General features: G+C 45.7%; 1 protein-coding gene across 12 annotated transcripts in view; it reads left to right on the forward strand.

The window, feature by feature from the left end:
• Nucleotides 1-15,533: 15,533 nt before the first annotated feature.
• The window catches only part of RBM26 (RNA binding motif protein 26), a 93,242-nt gene continuing 91,587 nt past the window's right edge, over nt 15,534-17,188 (forward strand). For all 12 annotated transcript variants that reach the window (XM_056110053.1, XM_056110054.1, XM_056110055.1 and 9 more), the window contains exon 1: nt 15,534-15,684. In XM_056110053.1, the coding sequence (XP_055966028.1) occupies nt 15,614-15,684 (71 nt within the window). In that variant the 5' untranslated portion in view covers nt 15,534-15,613. The remainder of the gene's footprint in view (nt 15,685-17,188) is intronic.

Raw genomic sequence — 17,188 nt, forward strand, 5'->3', positions numbered from 1 at the left:
GTATGCATTCATCTTTCTGCTTCTCCAACATGATACACAATTGCTTATTTGAGGAACCACAAGTTCTCTGGCATGGTAGTTCTGTAGAGGGTGAAAAGTAAAGGAGAAATGAAGCTGCAGAGCTAAGTGGGGGAATCATAAAACTAGTGAAAGGCCTACAAAATACCGTGGAGATGTAGGTTCTGCACCAGACTGCCACATAACCACTTAGCCACAGAGCCAATAATGCAATAAGTCTCATCACTGGAATGGATTGGTTTCCCAACACCTATAAAAGTTAATATTATAGTGTAGTCTACTAAGGGTTAAATGGCATCACACTTTTTTTTTTAAATGCATACTTGGGGCTGGAGCAATAACACAGCAGATGGGGGATAGGGTGTTTGCCTTGCACATGGTTTACCCAGGTTCGATTCCCAGCATCCCATATGGTCCCCTGAGCACTGCCAGGAGTAACTCCTGAGTGCAGAGTCAGGAGTAACCCCTGTGCATCACCAGGTGTGACCCAAAAAGGAAAAAAAAATGCATACCTTAATTTAATAAATACTTTCTTGCTAACCCCATCTTAATTGGCAATTCTGAATCTCTTTGTTGGTAAAGGGGCTTGCTTTGATACTGAAGGCAGCTGACAATCAGAGCAACGTGATTGAAGGGGGGGTGGTGGGTAGATGTGTGGAAACTCCTTAAAATCAGACAGCTACAAAGTTGATTAAGCTGGAGAGATGTCCATGGAGCTGGAATGCATGTTTTACATCTGAAGGCCTGTGTTTGATCCTCAGGATCGCATCTCTCTCCAGGCTCCTCCACAAAGCACCCCACACATACACACACCCAGAACCAAGTCCCTTGAAGCCTGTGATGCTGAGGTGGCACCTTGCTTAAATCTCATGAGCCCTTTAGCTCCAGATGTTTCTCATGCGGCTTCCCCACTTCTCTGTCTTCACAGAATTGAAGAGCGCTTTCTTAAAGAATCTTGAGGAAAATTAGGCTCTAGCTTAAGGGAATATTCCAGCTGGTTTGATCACTGCAGTCTACTTCAACTTTATATCAACATTAAGTCTATGTCACCTTTCTTGTCAGTTATATATAAAGTGGAATTTTCTTTTACAGACTTTTCTTTTGCAGTCACGTTCTGTCCAGTTGTTTGCACGAGAGGCCCAGTTTTCAGTCTGTCTCAGCTTTTTACTTGCTTTCTCCACTAAACTTAGTCATTTCTAGCTTTTGATTTAAAGTGAGAGACGCAACTCTTGATTTTACTTGCACACTTAGAGGCCATGTAAGATCATTAATTGGCCTAACTTTGAGTTGTTGTAACTCATGGAATAGGGAGGCCTGGAGAGAGAGTGAGGGTGGCGGGAGAGGGGGCAAAGAGGAAGAGGGGAAGATGCAATCAGAGCACACACAATTTTTATTCTTTCGCCATTTTATATGGGTGCAGTTCATTGTGCCTTCAGACATTTATAATAACATCAAAACTCACTTATCATAGAGCAATCCTCATTTCATTTCATTTCATTTCATCATCCTGTTATTCGTCGATTGGCTCGAGCAGGCCCCAGTAACGTCTCTTTCATCCTAGCCCTGAGATTATATTCAAGGCTCTTTAGGAGAATGAGACCCATCATTGTTACTGGTATTTGGCATATTTGGTGCGCCACGGGGAGTTTGCCAGACTCTGCCCTGTGGGCAGGCTATATTCGATAGCCTGCAAGTTTGTCCAGAGTAGGAATGAAATAATGAGATATCATAAAAAGATGTTCGGATAAGATGTCGCGCGGCCGCAAATGCGGCCGCGCGGTTCCGGGAGCTGCATTTTGTAGTCTCTGAGTCTTGGCCGTTGATGGGATTACACGGCGCCAGGGGGCCAGGTGGTGGGTGTGACCCCCGCCTACTGGAATTTGGAGGATCTGGGTGGAGGATGCTCGACTCCAATTCGAGTAGGCTCGGAGATCTCGGCCCCGGAACCCGCGTGGCTCCGTCCCTCTGCCGGCACCCTCAGGTGTGCGGAGAGTGGTCTCGGCATGGTGGTGGCTGGTCCTGGAGGTCCTCGGCCGCCGGAGCCCTGGTCGGGGCGGGGAGGAAAGCTCAACCCGATCCCCTCCAAGGGACTCCGGCGAGGAACAGCCAGGCGCAGGGGCAGGAGACTGACTGCACTGGTCTCGTCCGGGAGCTGCATTTTGTAGTCTCTGAGTCTTGGCCGTTGATGGGATTACACGGCGCCAGGGGGCCAGGTGGTGGGTGTGACCCCCGCCTACTGGAATTTGGAGGATCTGGGTGGAGGATGCTCGACTCCAATTCGAGTAGGCTCGGAGATCTCGGCCCCGGAACCCGCGCGGCCCCGTCCCTCTGCCGGCACCTTCAGGTGTGCGGAGAGCGGTCTCGGCATGGTGGTGGCTGGTCCTGGAGGTCTTCGGCCGCCGGAGCCCTGGTCGGGGCGGGGAGGAAAGCTCAACCCGATCCCCTCCAAGGGACTCCGGCGAGAGAGAGAGCAATCCTAACACATACAGAGCAATCCTAACACATAAAATAGAAAGTAAAATTTTTGAAATAACAATGAGAATTACCAAAGTGTAATACAGACACAAGATGAATGATTGCTGTTGGAAAAACGAGCTAACATACTTGCTTGTTGCAGGGTGCTGCAAATTTTCAATCTCTGAAAAATGCAATAATAGCTGGAAAGTGCAATAAAGTGAATACAATGAAGTGGGCTTTAGTAATAATGTGCCTAAAGATGTGGTCTTGTTCTTTACTGACCCAAAGGACCTTAACATATACTCATTGTATATGTTAAGGCAACTTGAATTCTAGCTGTAAAATGGAACTGCAAACTTGTGAGCATTCACATAAACAAATGAAAATTTCTTAGCATAGTGTTAAATGCCATTAAAACAAAAATCATTTTAGTGAAGTATTACTACTGATACATTTATGTTTCAGACAAATGGAGAGTTCACAAAAAATTTTTAAAGCTGTAGTGACAGGGCGAGACTGATAGTACAACATGTAGGGCATTTGCTTTGGACATGCTTGATCTGGGGTCAACCCCTGGCTACCAACAGAAGTAATTCCTGAGTGTAGAGCCAGGAGTAAGCCCTGAGTTCTGCCAGGGGAGGCCCAAAAACCAGGAAAAAAAATGTACTGACATTATTAAAATGGATTTTGATGGAGATTTCTTTGCCTGCTGCATGTATGGTCTGGGTTGAATGACGTTTGGTTCTAGGTGTTCTTAGGAAGAAGATATAATGATTCATAGGATTAAAGTTGAAAAAAACGATTATACTTAGGTTTTTGATTTGAGAAATTGTTGGATGATGATAGTTCTCTTTGAGAGCAGTACCAAAGGAATGAAGAAAACTTGTTTAGTGCAGAGAATAAGTTTTGGCAGATTTGAAATTTCTGAAAGATAATCATTGATGGGCACTTCATAGGGAAATAATCTTAAAATATATTTGTGCATATATATATCCATATGTATACATATGCACATGAGGTTTATTGGCATGAGTATTAGTAACTGAAATTATAGGAATAAATGAGATGGCCTAAGGATAAGGTTTACATTAAGAAAAAGGCCAAAAATATAATTCTGAGACAATAACACTTGATCACTTGACATCCCATTACTCAGCGATTTGCTCGAGCGGGCACCAGTTACATCTCCATTCATCCCTGTCACGTGCTAGTGTAGCCCAATGGTGTATGCTCATTCTAGGAACACAAAGAGCCTCAAACCGATCATTCAGGGTCTTGACAAAGAAATCTGACCATATTGTAAGTGGGCGGCCACATGATCTTGACGTCCTGTGGAATCCTGTCAGTAATGGCTCTAGTCCAGTGGTCATCTCCAAATCTCATTATGTGTCCAGGCCATCTAATTTTCGATGCCTTGGCAAATAAGACAGCATCCCTGATTCTTGACTGTTGACAGAGGTTGGAACTCCAGATTCTTTCTCTCATTTGAGTGAAGCATGATACTCCAAGCATAGCTCTTTTGATTCCTCTTTGGGAGACCCAAATAGCGTTCTCATCCTGTTTTTGTAGGGCCCAGGTCTCTGAGGCGTATGTTAATGCAGGAAGGACAGTGGAATCGAAGAGATGTGCCCGGAGCCGGAGGTTCTTTTTCCTCTTAGCTATTTATTCCATGCTCTTGAAGGCGTTCCAAGCCGCTCTCTTCCTCCTGTGTAACTCAGGTGCCAGGTCATTTGTCATGTTGACTTTTCAACCTACATACACATAACTGTTGCATTCTGAGATGTTCGTTCCATTGAGAGCGAATGGAACATCAGGAATGAGACTGTTTCTCATAAACATTGTCTTCATGAGATTCAGCTGGAGTCCAACCTTTCCACACTCATGGTCGGAGTTGACCAGAATTTGTGCCGCTTGGCTAATGTTTGGTGTTATTAGAACGATGTCATCAGCAAAGTGGAGGTGGTGTAGTTGCCAACCATCTATCTTCACTCCCATTCCTTCCCATTTCAGTCCTTTCATGACGTTCTCAAGGGTGACACTGAAAAGTTTCAGTGAAATGGTATCACCCTGCCGAACCCCTCTCTTGACATGGATGATCATTTCTTTGTAGAATGGTGAGATACTGGTAGTGAATCCGTAATACAGCTCATGGAGGATCCTGATGTATTGAGTTTGAACTCCCTGTTTGGCTAGGGCTTCAGTGACTGCTTCCATCTCAACAAAATCAAATCACTTATCACTTAACTTCCTGTTAGTCGTCGATTTGCTCGAGCGGGTGCCAGTAACGTCTCCATTTGTCCCTGTCGCGTGCTAGTGTAGCCCAATGGCATCTGTTCGCTCCGGGAACATGAAGGGCCTCAAACCGATCGTTCATGATCTTGATGAAGAAGTCTGACGTTCATGATCTTGATGAAGAAGTCTGATCGTTCATGATCTTGATGAAGAAGGTGGACGGCCACGCGGTCTTTTGACATCCCGTGGAATCCAATCAGTAACAGCTCTAGTCCAACAGTCGTCTTTAAATCTCATTATGTGACCAGCCCATCTGATTTTCGACACCTTGGCAAATGAGACAGTGTCCCTGATCCTTGATCGTCGACGGATGTCAGAACTCCGGATTCATTCTCTCATTTGAGTGAAACGTGATATTCCAAGCACAGCTCTTTCTATTCTTCTTTGGGAGACCTGAATAGCGTCCTCATCTTGTTTGCGTAGGGCCCAGGTCTCTGAGGCATATGTTAATGCAGGAAGAACAGTGGAATCAAAGAGATGTGCCCGGAGCCGGACGTTCTTCGTCCTCTTAGCTATTTCTTCGACGTTCTTGAAGGCGTTCCAAGCCGCTCTCTTCCTCCTGCGCAGCTCGGGTGCCAGGTCATTTGTCATGTTGACTTCTCGACCTAGGTACACATAGCTGTTGCATTCGGAGATGGTCGTTCCATTGAGAGCGAATGGGGCGTCAGGAACAAGGCTGTTTCTCATAAACATTGTCTTCGTAAGATTCAGCTGTAGTCCTACCTTTCCACACTCACGGTCAAAGTCGGCCAGCATTTGTGCCGCTTGGCTGATGTTTGGTGTTATCAAAACAATGTTGTTGTTGTTGTTGTTAATAACAAAATCAAAGGCCTTCTTTAAATCGATGAACGTTAGACAGAGTGGCATCTTGAACTCCCAAGAAACCTCAATGAGCTTAATTATCGTGTGGATATGGTCAATGCTGCTGAATCTTTTGCAGAACCCAGCTTGCTCGCATGGTTCATGTAGTGTTCTGCCAATCCTATTCAGGATGACTCGAGTGAACAGCTTGTAGATGACAGACAATAGGCAGTTTGGGCGATAGCTGCCAATGTAGTGGATGTCTCCCTTCTTGTATTGTAGTACAGTCCTGCTGGTTTTCCATTGGGATGGAACCTCACATTCAGACAGGTAGCATGTGAAGAGCTGAGCCAGTGTTTTGATGAGTACTGACAGCAGATTCTTCAGATGTTTGGGTCTGATCTTGTCTGGGCCTGGTGCTGTTCGCTTCTTTACCAATGAAATGGCGTGCCAGATTTTGGAAGGGAGAACATTGGGAACGACATATTCATCCTGTGGAATTTTGTATGTGGGCAGGTGAACATGGCTCTCGAAGAGATTCAAGTAGAAGTCATGGATAATCTTCTCTATTGCTCTTCTGGAAGATGTAATATATCCATGAGTAGGTCGGAGGGCAGTCATCTTGGTCTTGTAGTTGGTGAAGGACAGGCGGGCATTGCGAATGCTTTTCCCAGCTTCTGCCGCATCTGCCAGCACTGCTGCTCTTCTCTCTTTGAGGTCTTCTTTATTGCTTCTCTGCACTGTTTTGCGAGCTTGGATGTTCCTTTGGGGTTGCCTGAGGCTTGCACAAAGCCATGTTGGCGAATGAGCTCAAGAGTTTTCAAAGACAGGTGTCTTTTTGTGGCTATCTCTGTCTTGGTATTCCTCACACAATCATGGAGGTGCTGAACCAGTTAATCGTATTCCATATTCCTTGTCAATATTGTCAATGACGGCATCTTCCCATGTTGCTGCAATAGTGCCAAAGAGCTCCCAGTTGGTGGTTGTTCTGGGAGTTCTCTTCTTAAACTTTGCAGTCCTTTCTCCCTGCTCCGTGAAGTAGAATTTTGCACGAAGGAGACAGTGATCCGATTCCGTTTGGAATTTTGGGACAACAGCGACAGGCAAAACTGTCGATTGAATATGACATGGTCAATTTTGTTGTGGAACCATCCACTGGGAGACTCTCAAGTCCAACGTTTAGATTCAGCCTTCTGGAACTGTGAGTTACCATGAATGGTCTTGGTCGACATGATGAACTCAGACAGTCTCTCACCCTGCTCATTCCATTCTAGGCCATGGGTGCCGATCACTACCTCCACTACCTCCACTACCTAGCCATTGCCACACTCTGGATGCTTTCTGGATGCTCGGGCAAAGACTCATGCACAAGTGAAGCCCCAGAGAACCAGGTAAGCGGAACTCTTGAGACCTTGGACTCCATGCTCCACGGACCCGGGAACACAGATCCTCTGCCTGCTCCCACCAACTTCAGGTGATCAAGGGATTAAAATCAGGAGCCCCATTCTACCCTGCCCTCTCTGCTTCCACCAACCACCAGTAACCCAGGGCCACATGGAAGACCCACCCTACCGGTACCAGATAAATACCTCACCGGTAGACCACTACCTCCACTACCTCCACTACCCAGCCACTGCCACGCTGCAGGATCCTTTCCAGATTGCGTGGCCGCAAAGCCAAGTATCATAAGATGGTATCATAATAACCATCTTCCAGGATTGCCACACCATATGTGATAGGGTTCAGATATGGTTTGAACCATGGGAACACCTGCAAGGGTGATTAGATGCCACCCTAAGAGCGTTTATCCCTCTCGGAGAGCCTGGCAAATTACCAAAAGTGTCCTGCCCGCACGGCAGAGCCTGGCAAGCTATCCATGGCGTATCCAATATGCCAAAACCAGTAAATACAATGTGTCTCATTCCCCTGACCCTGAAAGAGCCACCAATAAGGCAGCGTTAAGAAGGATGAGAAAGGAGAGGCTGATAAAATCTCAAGGCCGAACTAGGCTGCCAATATGAAGAAAGACAAAAATGGCTGTCTGTACTTTCAATGCATGCACGCTGGCAACTACTGCATCCATCGAGGACCTGATGGTACAAGTGTGAAAGATCAAGTATGACATCATTGGTCTGACTGAGACAAGAAGGCATCAATCACTTCACTCCATTTTTGACACTGGGGAAGAACTGTTCCTCAGAACATGCAACAAAAGAGGTGTTGGTGGTGTTGGTGTCCTTGTCAACATGAAATTGGCCATAAGCATTGATTCATTTGAATGCCTAACAACCCAGATCGGACGATTACACTTGAATAGATGTGGCTCACTGCTGGCAGTTTCTATCTTCGTTGTCTATGCACCAACATCCAATTATGATGAAGGAGAAATTGAGAAGTTCTACATGGAGCTGGAGAAGTACTATAAAGAAGACCACACCTTCTACAAGATTCTTGTCGGTGATTTTAATGCCAAGATAGGACCGAGAAGATCAGCCAGAGACAATAACATGTCTCAGAATTTCAGGAAACGGCTGAAGCTCAAGAAATAATCTGAAATGATTTGTGGATTACCCAGAGAAATAGAACGAAAATCTCCCCCTAAACAAAAAAAATTAAAGCCAGGAGAGTACAGTACAATGAAACTGTACGGGGAAATGTTTTCTAAGAGTATGAAGACAAAGTCAAATGCTTAGTTTCTCAAACAACAGAAAAACTCTAAAATATATAAAATTGGGTGGGAGATAGCTCAATGGGCTGAAAGCATACACTGCATGCAGGAGGCTCCAAAGTTATCCTGGCACCACATGGTCCCCTGAGCAGCAATGGAAGGGTACCCTAGACACTGCCGATGTTTCTCCCAAACCAAAAATAATAAATAAAAAAAAACTTAATAAAGTCATTAGACTTAGTCAATGTCAGAGATAGGGGGGTTATAAATAACCCTGGCAAATGTGTTTGAAAAAAAACCGTAATTCACATTGAGTTTGTGTGGAAGGGAGAGGGAAAGCATGGGGAACTCTTGTCCCTAAAGTGGAGAGAATTAAGGGTGGCAGTTGAAAGCAGACCTGCTGTTGATGGAGAGGATTTTGTTGGCTTGTTTTTGTAACAGAAAGGTAATGTAGTAGAAAGAATACATAATAATAGAAAGTAAGTTTTTTAATAAAAAGGTGATGTAATAGAAAGAATATATAATAGAAAGTAACAGTTTTATAATAGAAAGGTAATGTAACAGAAAAAATGTAGAATAACAGAAAGTAACAGTTTTGTAACAGAAAGGCTAGTTCATCTACACTGAAAATTTGTTACTGTAGCTGCTGCCTTCATTAGTATCACAGTTGAACTTTTTGTGTAACTTGTTGCCAGATCTATTTCAGCAGCAGCTGCTTTAAAGGAGAAAGAAAACAAACTCCCCAATCTGGAAGAAACTTAAGTATAGGACAAGTTAATGAGGGAGATTTTTGTTGCCTGCTGAAATACCTATCATTTAAAGACTGACACCTTAACACTTTCCATCTTGCCTAGACAATTACAAAGCTCTCTCTTCTCACATTCCCCTATATGCTCTTTCCTCCTGCATACATTCTCCAAAAGTCACTCATGTTTACATGATGCAGGTCAATTATGCCCCCCCCCCAAAGTCAGCCTAAATATATGAATATTTTCCATTCTGCTCCCTTCCTCCCTTTCTATTTTTCCTTCCTTCTTTCTCTCTCTCCCTCACTCTCTCCCTCCTTACATTTCTGAGTGGCCCAGCAGCGCAGCTGAGAATTGGGGATAGGCAGTTTGCTGGAACTGAAAGGAGCAACTCTGGCAATGTAAGCCCAGCAATGTAGGTCTGTCAGTTAGATGCTTGGGTCTGGTGATGGTGCTCAAGCCCTGCAGTGCTCGGGGGCCATCATGCCATGCCAGAGATTAAATTCAGGGCATGAACTCGGCTACTTGAGCAATCTCCCCAGTCCTTCCCCAGTTCTTCCCTTATGAACTAGAATCTGTGTTCTCCTCCATATCATCTTGAGGGAGGAACTGGAAGTTAGAGGGCCTCACATTCCCAGAAACACTTCACTATTGGTAAATAGTCATCCTTAGGGAATTCAGAGGAAAGGGGAGCAGCCCCCATTTTGCCCTGAATGCTTGTGGCCTTCTGCAGGTCCTCGAATATTCCTCTCTCCTACCACAAAAGTATCCTCCCTCCAAAATGATCAAATGCCAATACATGTTCTCAGCAGTATTTTAATATAAAAGATGCCAAAATACCAAAATAATAGAGCACTAGTATTGGGAGATGTATTATTGATACACTGAACTTTATTTTATTCCACAGTAGGAAATACAAGTTCTTCCATTTCAGAAAAGCAACATCCAAGGAAAACACAATTTGAAGCACTTGTGTACTTTTGGGTTTAGGGGAAATGCACATCCACTGGTGCTCTGGAAGTACTCGTGAAACCACGTGGCTCAGAGGAGATTGAGCAAAGCATGCACTCAGCCCATTGAGCTCTCTCTTCTACACCTACTTGTATACTTTTTAAAGCTTCTAATAGCTGTATTACCACGATAAAAAAGAATTTGGTGAAACTAATATTTGGTTTTCCTAATTTATCTGAAATATCAGCACATCAATGTCAAATTCAAATATTTATTGGGTTCTAAGTCTTTGAAATATGGTATGTTTTTCACATATATAGATCATTTCAACTTAAGCAAATCACATTTTAAGTGCTCAATACCCACACACGCTCAGTGTTCTGGTATGCACAGTATAGCTTTAAAACTTTAGTGTCTCATGCGGGCATTTCTTTGTATCTGATCTCTGTTGTTGCTTCTGAGTTAGGTCATTTTCCTCCACTGGAATTCTGACCCCTGGTATGTGTGAGTTTAGTTTGAATTTCAAAAGCCCTACTTAAAGTTCTTGATGTCATTACCTTTTTAATAGACAGTCTTGTCCCAAGGCAAATAACAAGAACAGAATGTAAAGATGAACCTTCAAAAGTTTATTCCTCCTCTCACTTCTAATAATCAGAGAATAAAGGAGGGGAGAAGTGACCAGAGTATATGTGGTTTTCATCCAACTTTTGTCTTGAAAGAGACCTCAGTATTTGTTGCAAAAATGAATGAAACAAACCCAAGCACAAAAATTTGTAAGTCTAAAACTGTACCTCATGGTGTCTCACTAATAAAAATTAAAAAAAAATAAATGAATTAAACAAAATGATAGAGCCCGCATAGAAGTTCTAGAAGGATGAAAAGCATGATGAAAGATGAAAAACACGCAAATATTGACTTCTCATGGAATTGAAAGGTTAAATCTGTGAATCTTCTGTGCTTCTTTTAGTGTGGTTTCCTTGTGGTTTTTAATTCATAGAAGAGCTGATGGAATGGTTTGAGGTAGCAGTGCAGACAGAGGAATTCCCCAGTCCTGACTTTCAGGCTAAGCTATCAGACTCTCACTCTCTTGGTTTTGTTCCTCAATGTTCGGTTATTCAACAGAAAAGTACTGAGAGCCTACTGTGTTCTAGAAATGTCTTTAGGAATAAGAGAAAATTGTAATAAAATTAGGTGAGGTAGGCTGGAGATATGGTGCAATGAGTAAAGCACTTGAATGTAGCTTGAATGTGATGGACCTGGGTTCAATCCCTGGCACTTCATTTGGCCCCTTCACTTCATATGAGCACTTCCAAGAATGATCCCTGAGTGGAAGAGTTAGGAGTAAGAACTAAGAAACACTGGTGTCTCCCCACAAGACAAATCCTCCCCACAAAAGCACCTGCCACAGAAGCAAGAAGAAAGAGAAATGGCGTACATTGGTGGAGGGAAGTGGACACTGGTGAAGGGATTGATATGGAACATTATGGGCCTTAAATGCAATAATGCAGAAGTTTGTAGTTCATGATGACTCAATAAAAATGACAGGTAAAAAAAATCAGGCAAGATTTCTGCCCTCTTGTTGCCTGTGTTCTATCCAGTTTATTAGTCATAAGCAGGGATCTTTTAGTTTCCTTGTTTCCCTGAGTTCTTTGGAGGTGGGGTGGGAGGCTGTTTGACCACAGCAGGTGGTACTCAGGGCTTATTCAGGCTCTGTGCTTAGGGGTCACTCCTAAGGGACTATATACAGTAACAGTTACAGAACTAGGACCAAATGTGTGCAGGGCAAGCACAAGGCAAGCACCTTAATCCGTACACTATCTCTCTGGCTCTGCCCTGCTTTATGTTTCAGAATTTTTTTAAAATTATGGAACATTTTAAGTGAATATGAAACATCAAAATAAGTGTTATCTTTCAAATTGTCCAGCTTCTATAATGGTCCATCTTAGCTTACTGATACTCCACCTTTCTTTAACCCATTTAAAAAAATTTTTTTAACCCCATTTTAAATTATTTTGATAGCATCACACCTCACTGCCAGATGGTTTTTTTCTTTCTTTTCTTTTTGGGTCACACCTGGCGATGCACAGGGGTTACTCCTGGCTCTGCACTCAGGAGTTACTCCTGGCGGTACTCAGGGGACCATATGGGATGCTGGGAATTGAACTCAGGTCGGCCACGTACAACGCAAACGCCCTACCCGCTGAGCTATCTCTCCAGCCCCCTGCCAGATGGTTTTTAATATTACCTGTATTTTCCTTCAGATACTGAAATTTGTATTTATCTGCAATCATCTGTGGCAGTTTGTACAGGAGACTGTGTGTGTGCATGTGCGTGAACATGTAACACAGACGAATATCCATGACATGTCTTTTTAATATTATGATTATTAGCGACCACACCATAAAGTGTTCCACAGCATCTCAGAGCAAGACATGGAGTTGTTTTTATCAACTACAGATATAAACAAAGTGACCACTGAAGAGCTGGTGATTGTCCCTCTATTTTATTTTTACCACAAGTTCTTTGATTCTCCTAAGAGGGAACAGGTAGCCTGTCCAGGGCTTCCAGTATAAACTGTGAGCAAATGCTGATGTGCTTTTCTTGAATTACCTAAGGACAGAGTTTTAGAAAATTAGTTAAAATAGTTAAAAAGTCTAGTTGAAAAGATGAATCAGGTTCTTGTTTACCTAACCTGATATCCTCTCACATATCTCTGACCTTTTGGAAGATCCTGGTTGTTTCTTAACTCAGGAACTTCCCACAGGCTATTATACTGTCTGGAATATTTCCTTCTCAATCTTGTTTCACATGAATAACTCTACTTATTATTTACTTTTCTTAATATGAGAATATTCTGTCCTTAGAGAAACCGTGATTGAGCTTTCCAAGTCTGTTTGTATAATGGTTCGTATTTCTATTTTATTTTATGCCTAATAATATTGAAAATCATAAAAAAATTCCCTAAAAATTGATTTGATAAATGTTCTTTCTATATTAGGTTCAAAATTCCCTAAGGCATATGTCTTTTTTTGGGGGGGTGGGTGGGGGCGTGTATACACCACTGTAAGGAATAGTTACAGAAAATCTTCAGTTAATATTCATTGAATAAAGAATTTAAGAGTTAAAAACTGGAGATAAAAGAAATAACTTACGAAGCTGTAGTTATCAAAAAAGAGGACACAGGAATTTGATTTAGAGCATTACATGGAAGATGAAAAATATGTAAATTTTTTAAAAATGCTAGTGGCCAGATACATGGTTTAGTGGTAGAGAACTTGGATTGTTTGTGTGATGATTCAGAATCAGTTTCTGCTGCACTAAAGCCAAATAAAAAAAAAAAAGCAAACCTCAAACCAAAAAAGAAAACAAAAATCAGCCAAAGAAAGAAACAAAAACAGTGCTACACAGGCCAAAGGTCTATTAGAATCTCTTGGAAAAGATTACATTAATTTGAGGTGGTGACTCTATGCATTTCCTGCCTGCCCTCAAATTCTATGCTCCTGTACATGCAACCCTGAGGAGTTCTTTATTTTTTCTTTTTAGTTGGTGGTAAGACCTGGAGATTATGTTTTTCTAAGATGAAAATCAATAAATAAATCTGAAATTAAAAAATATGGTGACAGGAATAGCTTTAAGAACTGGGCTAGAAGGGATGTTTAGATTTTGTTAATTTTAATTTATAAAAATAAGAGAGGCTGTAGAGATAGTACAGGGGTTAAGAGGCTTGCATTGCAATGGTGGCCAAGCTTGGTTCACTTCAGGCACTTCCATGTTTCCCTGAGCACGGCCAAGGGTCACTTCTGGGTACATTCATGTTGTCAGGCAACAATCATTATGGTCATTTTCTAGGACTTTTTTTTTTTTTTGCCATCCTCAGCTGAAACTCGATGCATTAAAAACTAACCCCCCATTTTCCCCGAACCTTCCAATCCTTGGAAACTTCATTCTGCCTCCTGCGCCTAGGAGTCCGGCTACTCCTAAGACCTTAGGTACTCATCTTAGCGGCATCAAGCAATATTTGCCCTCTTGCATCTGGTTCACTCAAGAGATGAGCTAGATCATTTTATCCAGCATACTCTGAAGAGTTGGATTCTAATTTGCATCCTACTCTATGCGCTCTATTTTTAAAGTCGGGGTGTGTGGGATATTCTCCACTTGTTGCTTAAGGACACACGCCTCTCTGGGAAATTATAAACAGCGCTAACAGGCAATTTCATTTACCACTGCCTGCCATAAAGAGCTTTTATTGGTCGGCGTGTCTTTAGATTGTGAATTATTTCCATCCCATTATAGTTTATGAGTACCAGACCTTTTGTGGAAGTCTACGTAGTATCTTCACGGTAATAAAGAAGTTAATAGAGTAACTCCGACAGAAATCAAACTTGTCTTACGACCATGCTGCAAGGCGCACTTCCTCTCTCTCTCTATGCCTATCAGGGAATGGCTTTGCACCATAAAAACAAAACAAAAATGGTCAAATAACACTAAAGTACTATTAGCGATAGGGACCACTTGGCTGACCTATAGCGTGGGGGGAGGGGGAGCAATAATGTCAATGGCTGGAAATGATGGGTGAACTAGGCTTCCTCACCTTTCCCTTGCGGGGATCCCTGTGTCTTTTAGCGCTTTGCCAACCAAGTCGGGGTCGGCGGGGGGGGGGGGGGGGGGGATTGTGGACAAGAACCTAACCCTGGGGAGTGGGAACGCCATCGCTCCGTGCAGCGCGTGTCCCCACAATCTCATCCCTAGCACACACCGAGCCGAGGATGGGCCTGCAGGGCTTCGGAGGGAAACGGTGGCTGCAGGGGCACAGACCTGCGCCCTAGGGTGCCCCTGGCTGCAACGGGGCCAGGCATGGGGCGACGCAGCGCTCAGACCTGCGCCACCGGGACGCCCCGCGCCCGTGCGCTAACGAACCCGGCGCCAACGGCCGTGCGAGAGCAAAGGCCTTTCCGGTCCCCCAGCCCAACGAGGCGCCCGGGCCGCGGGGAGCCGTACCAACTCGCCCCCCGAAACCCCACCGCCCGCACCTCGCCCCGCGCGCTCTCCCGAACGCTCTTACGTCTCTTCCCGGCAGGCGCCGGGCGCCACCGCGAGACTGGAGCCCTGTCTCGCGAGACTTCGCGGCAGCCATCTTCTTGGGGGTGCTGGGAGCCGGGGAACGACCCCCCGAATCGTTCCCATTGAGCCGCCCTTCGTCGTCGCTTTCTGCCCGGGTGCCTCTTCGTCGTTGCCCGCCCGCCCGCGCCTGGGGTGGGGTGGGGGGGTGGTCCCGAGGCCGAGCGCGAGAGCCCGGGCCCGCGGCGCGTGTCGCCGCCGCCGCCGTGTCCGCGTCTCCCGAGCCGCGCCGGGGCTTGGAGGGAAAGGGGAGGGCCCGGGCCGGACCGTTGCTGCCGCGCTAGCCCGGCGCTGGGCTGCGTGCGTGTGTCTGCGTGTGTGTGTGTGCGCGTGTGCGTGTGTGTGTGTGTGTGTAGGGGGGAGTCGCACCCCCCCTCCCGGGAACGCCCGGCCTGTGGCCCCCCCCGCCCCCCGCGAACGGCCCGCCGGTACCTGCCAGCCGGCGCCTCCCACCGCGGCCCACGCGGGCGGCGCGCGGAGGCGGGGGCGGGGGCCGCGGCGGCCGGAGCGGCCGCGACCGGGGCGGGCGGACGAGCGGCGCCGGGCCTCGGGGCCGCCCTGGATGGTTTCGAAGATGATCATCGAAAACTTCGAGGCGCTCAAGTCCTGGCTCAGCAAGACTCTGGAGCCCATGTGAGTAGTGTGTGTGTGTGTGTGTGTGTGTGTGTGGGTGGGTGGGTGGTGGGGGCGGCGGCCAGCTCCTTGCAGGGATGGGGAATTGGGGGAGAGGGCGGACATCCCGGAGCGTGCTGGTGCCTCCATCCCCCCAAGTTCCTGCGATGGAGGACGGAGCGGCGAACGGAGGGCTCAGGGGCTCGCTGCTGCTGCTGCTGCTGCTGCTGCTGCTGCTGCTGCTGCTGCTGCTGCTGCTGCTGCTGCTGCTGCTGCTCCCGCTGCTCCCGCTGCTCCCGCTGCTCCTGCTGCTCCTGTTCCTCCTGCTCCTGTTCCTCCTGCTCCTGCTCCTGCTCCTGCTCCTGCTCCCGCTCCCGCTCCCGCTCCCGCTCTTGCTCCTCCTCATCCTCGTCGTCCTCTTCCTCCTCCTCCTCCTCCTGGTCCTCTTCTTCCACCCTTGCCCTGGGTTTCAGGATACACACCCGAAAGCCTGTCTGTCTTTCTTCTCTCTCTCTCTCTCTCTCTCTCTCTCTCTCTCTCTCTCTCTCTCTCTCTTTCTCTTTCTTTCTTTCTTTCTTTCTTTCTTTCTTTCTTTCTTTCTTTCTCTTTTGTCACTCCGTTTGAGCCTCCAACAGATGGATGTCGGCTGCGACTGTTTTCCCGTTATATGTACTGACCCCCCCATCCGTCCCTCCCCTGCCCAGCCATGCACACGAATCTCTCTCTCTCTCCCCCCCCCCCCCCCTTACCCTCCCCTTTCCCCCTTCGAACCTCTTCTTCCGCTCTCCCTCTTCTTTCTGTCTCCGGTTTGGGACCTCCCATCAGATCGTTTCTTGTAGGGAATCTGAATCCCTGCCCACCCTGGATTATATTACGTCTTTTTTTTTTTTAATGGAAGCCCTAGGAGATTGGAACACTTTCTCTCTCTCTCTCTCTCTCTCTCTCTCTCTCTCTCTCTCTCGCTCCCGCTCTCTCTTTTTAACCTACGTACAGACTCGGAAAGCAAGGGAAGTGCGCCTTTTCTAATTGGAGAAGTAACAGGTGGGAAGGTACCCAGTAAAATTCCCTTCGCCCACCTACGCGACGCGCTTGGCTTGGCGAGAGGAAGAAAATGCAGTGTGACCATATGGCGTCTCCAGCAGCTTTGGAGTGCCACGACTCCTCCAGTGTGTAGGACCGGGGAGGGTTCAGACTGCCGCAACGTCTTCATTTGAGAAAATTCAGCGAGTCTTTTAAAAGATGCATCTCTTGAAACGTTAAAGGGAGGAGCGGTAGCATCTTGACTAGTGCTTTAAAACGACAGGACTGATTACAGGACCTTAAAATGCACCTTGGACATTTACTAAGCACCTCCTTTACTGTGGGAGGCTTTGGGGCAGGACTTAATTCCACTGTCGAGATGTAAGAGCAAGTAAGGTAAATCGCAGTTTTGGGATAGGTCTTTCCAATTCCACTGTCAAAATTTAGGAGACAAGTAAGGCAAAGCACATTGATGTTTGTAATAGTAATAGAGGATCATTTCAGA

The sequence above is a fragment of the Sorex fumeus genome, unplaced genomic scaffold (genome assembly GCF_029834395.1).
Source record: "Sorex fumeus unplaced genomic scaffold, SorFum_2.1 ptg000008l, whole genome shotgun sequence".
NCBI classification, from domain to species: Eukaryota; Metazoa; Chordata; class Mammalia; order Eulipotyphla; family Soricidae; genus Sorex; species Sorex fumeus.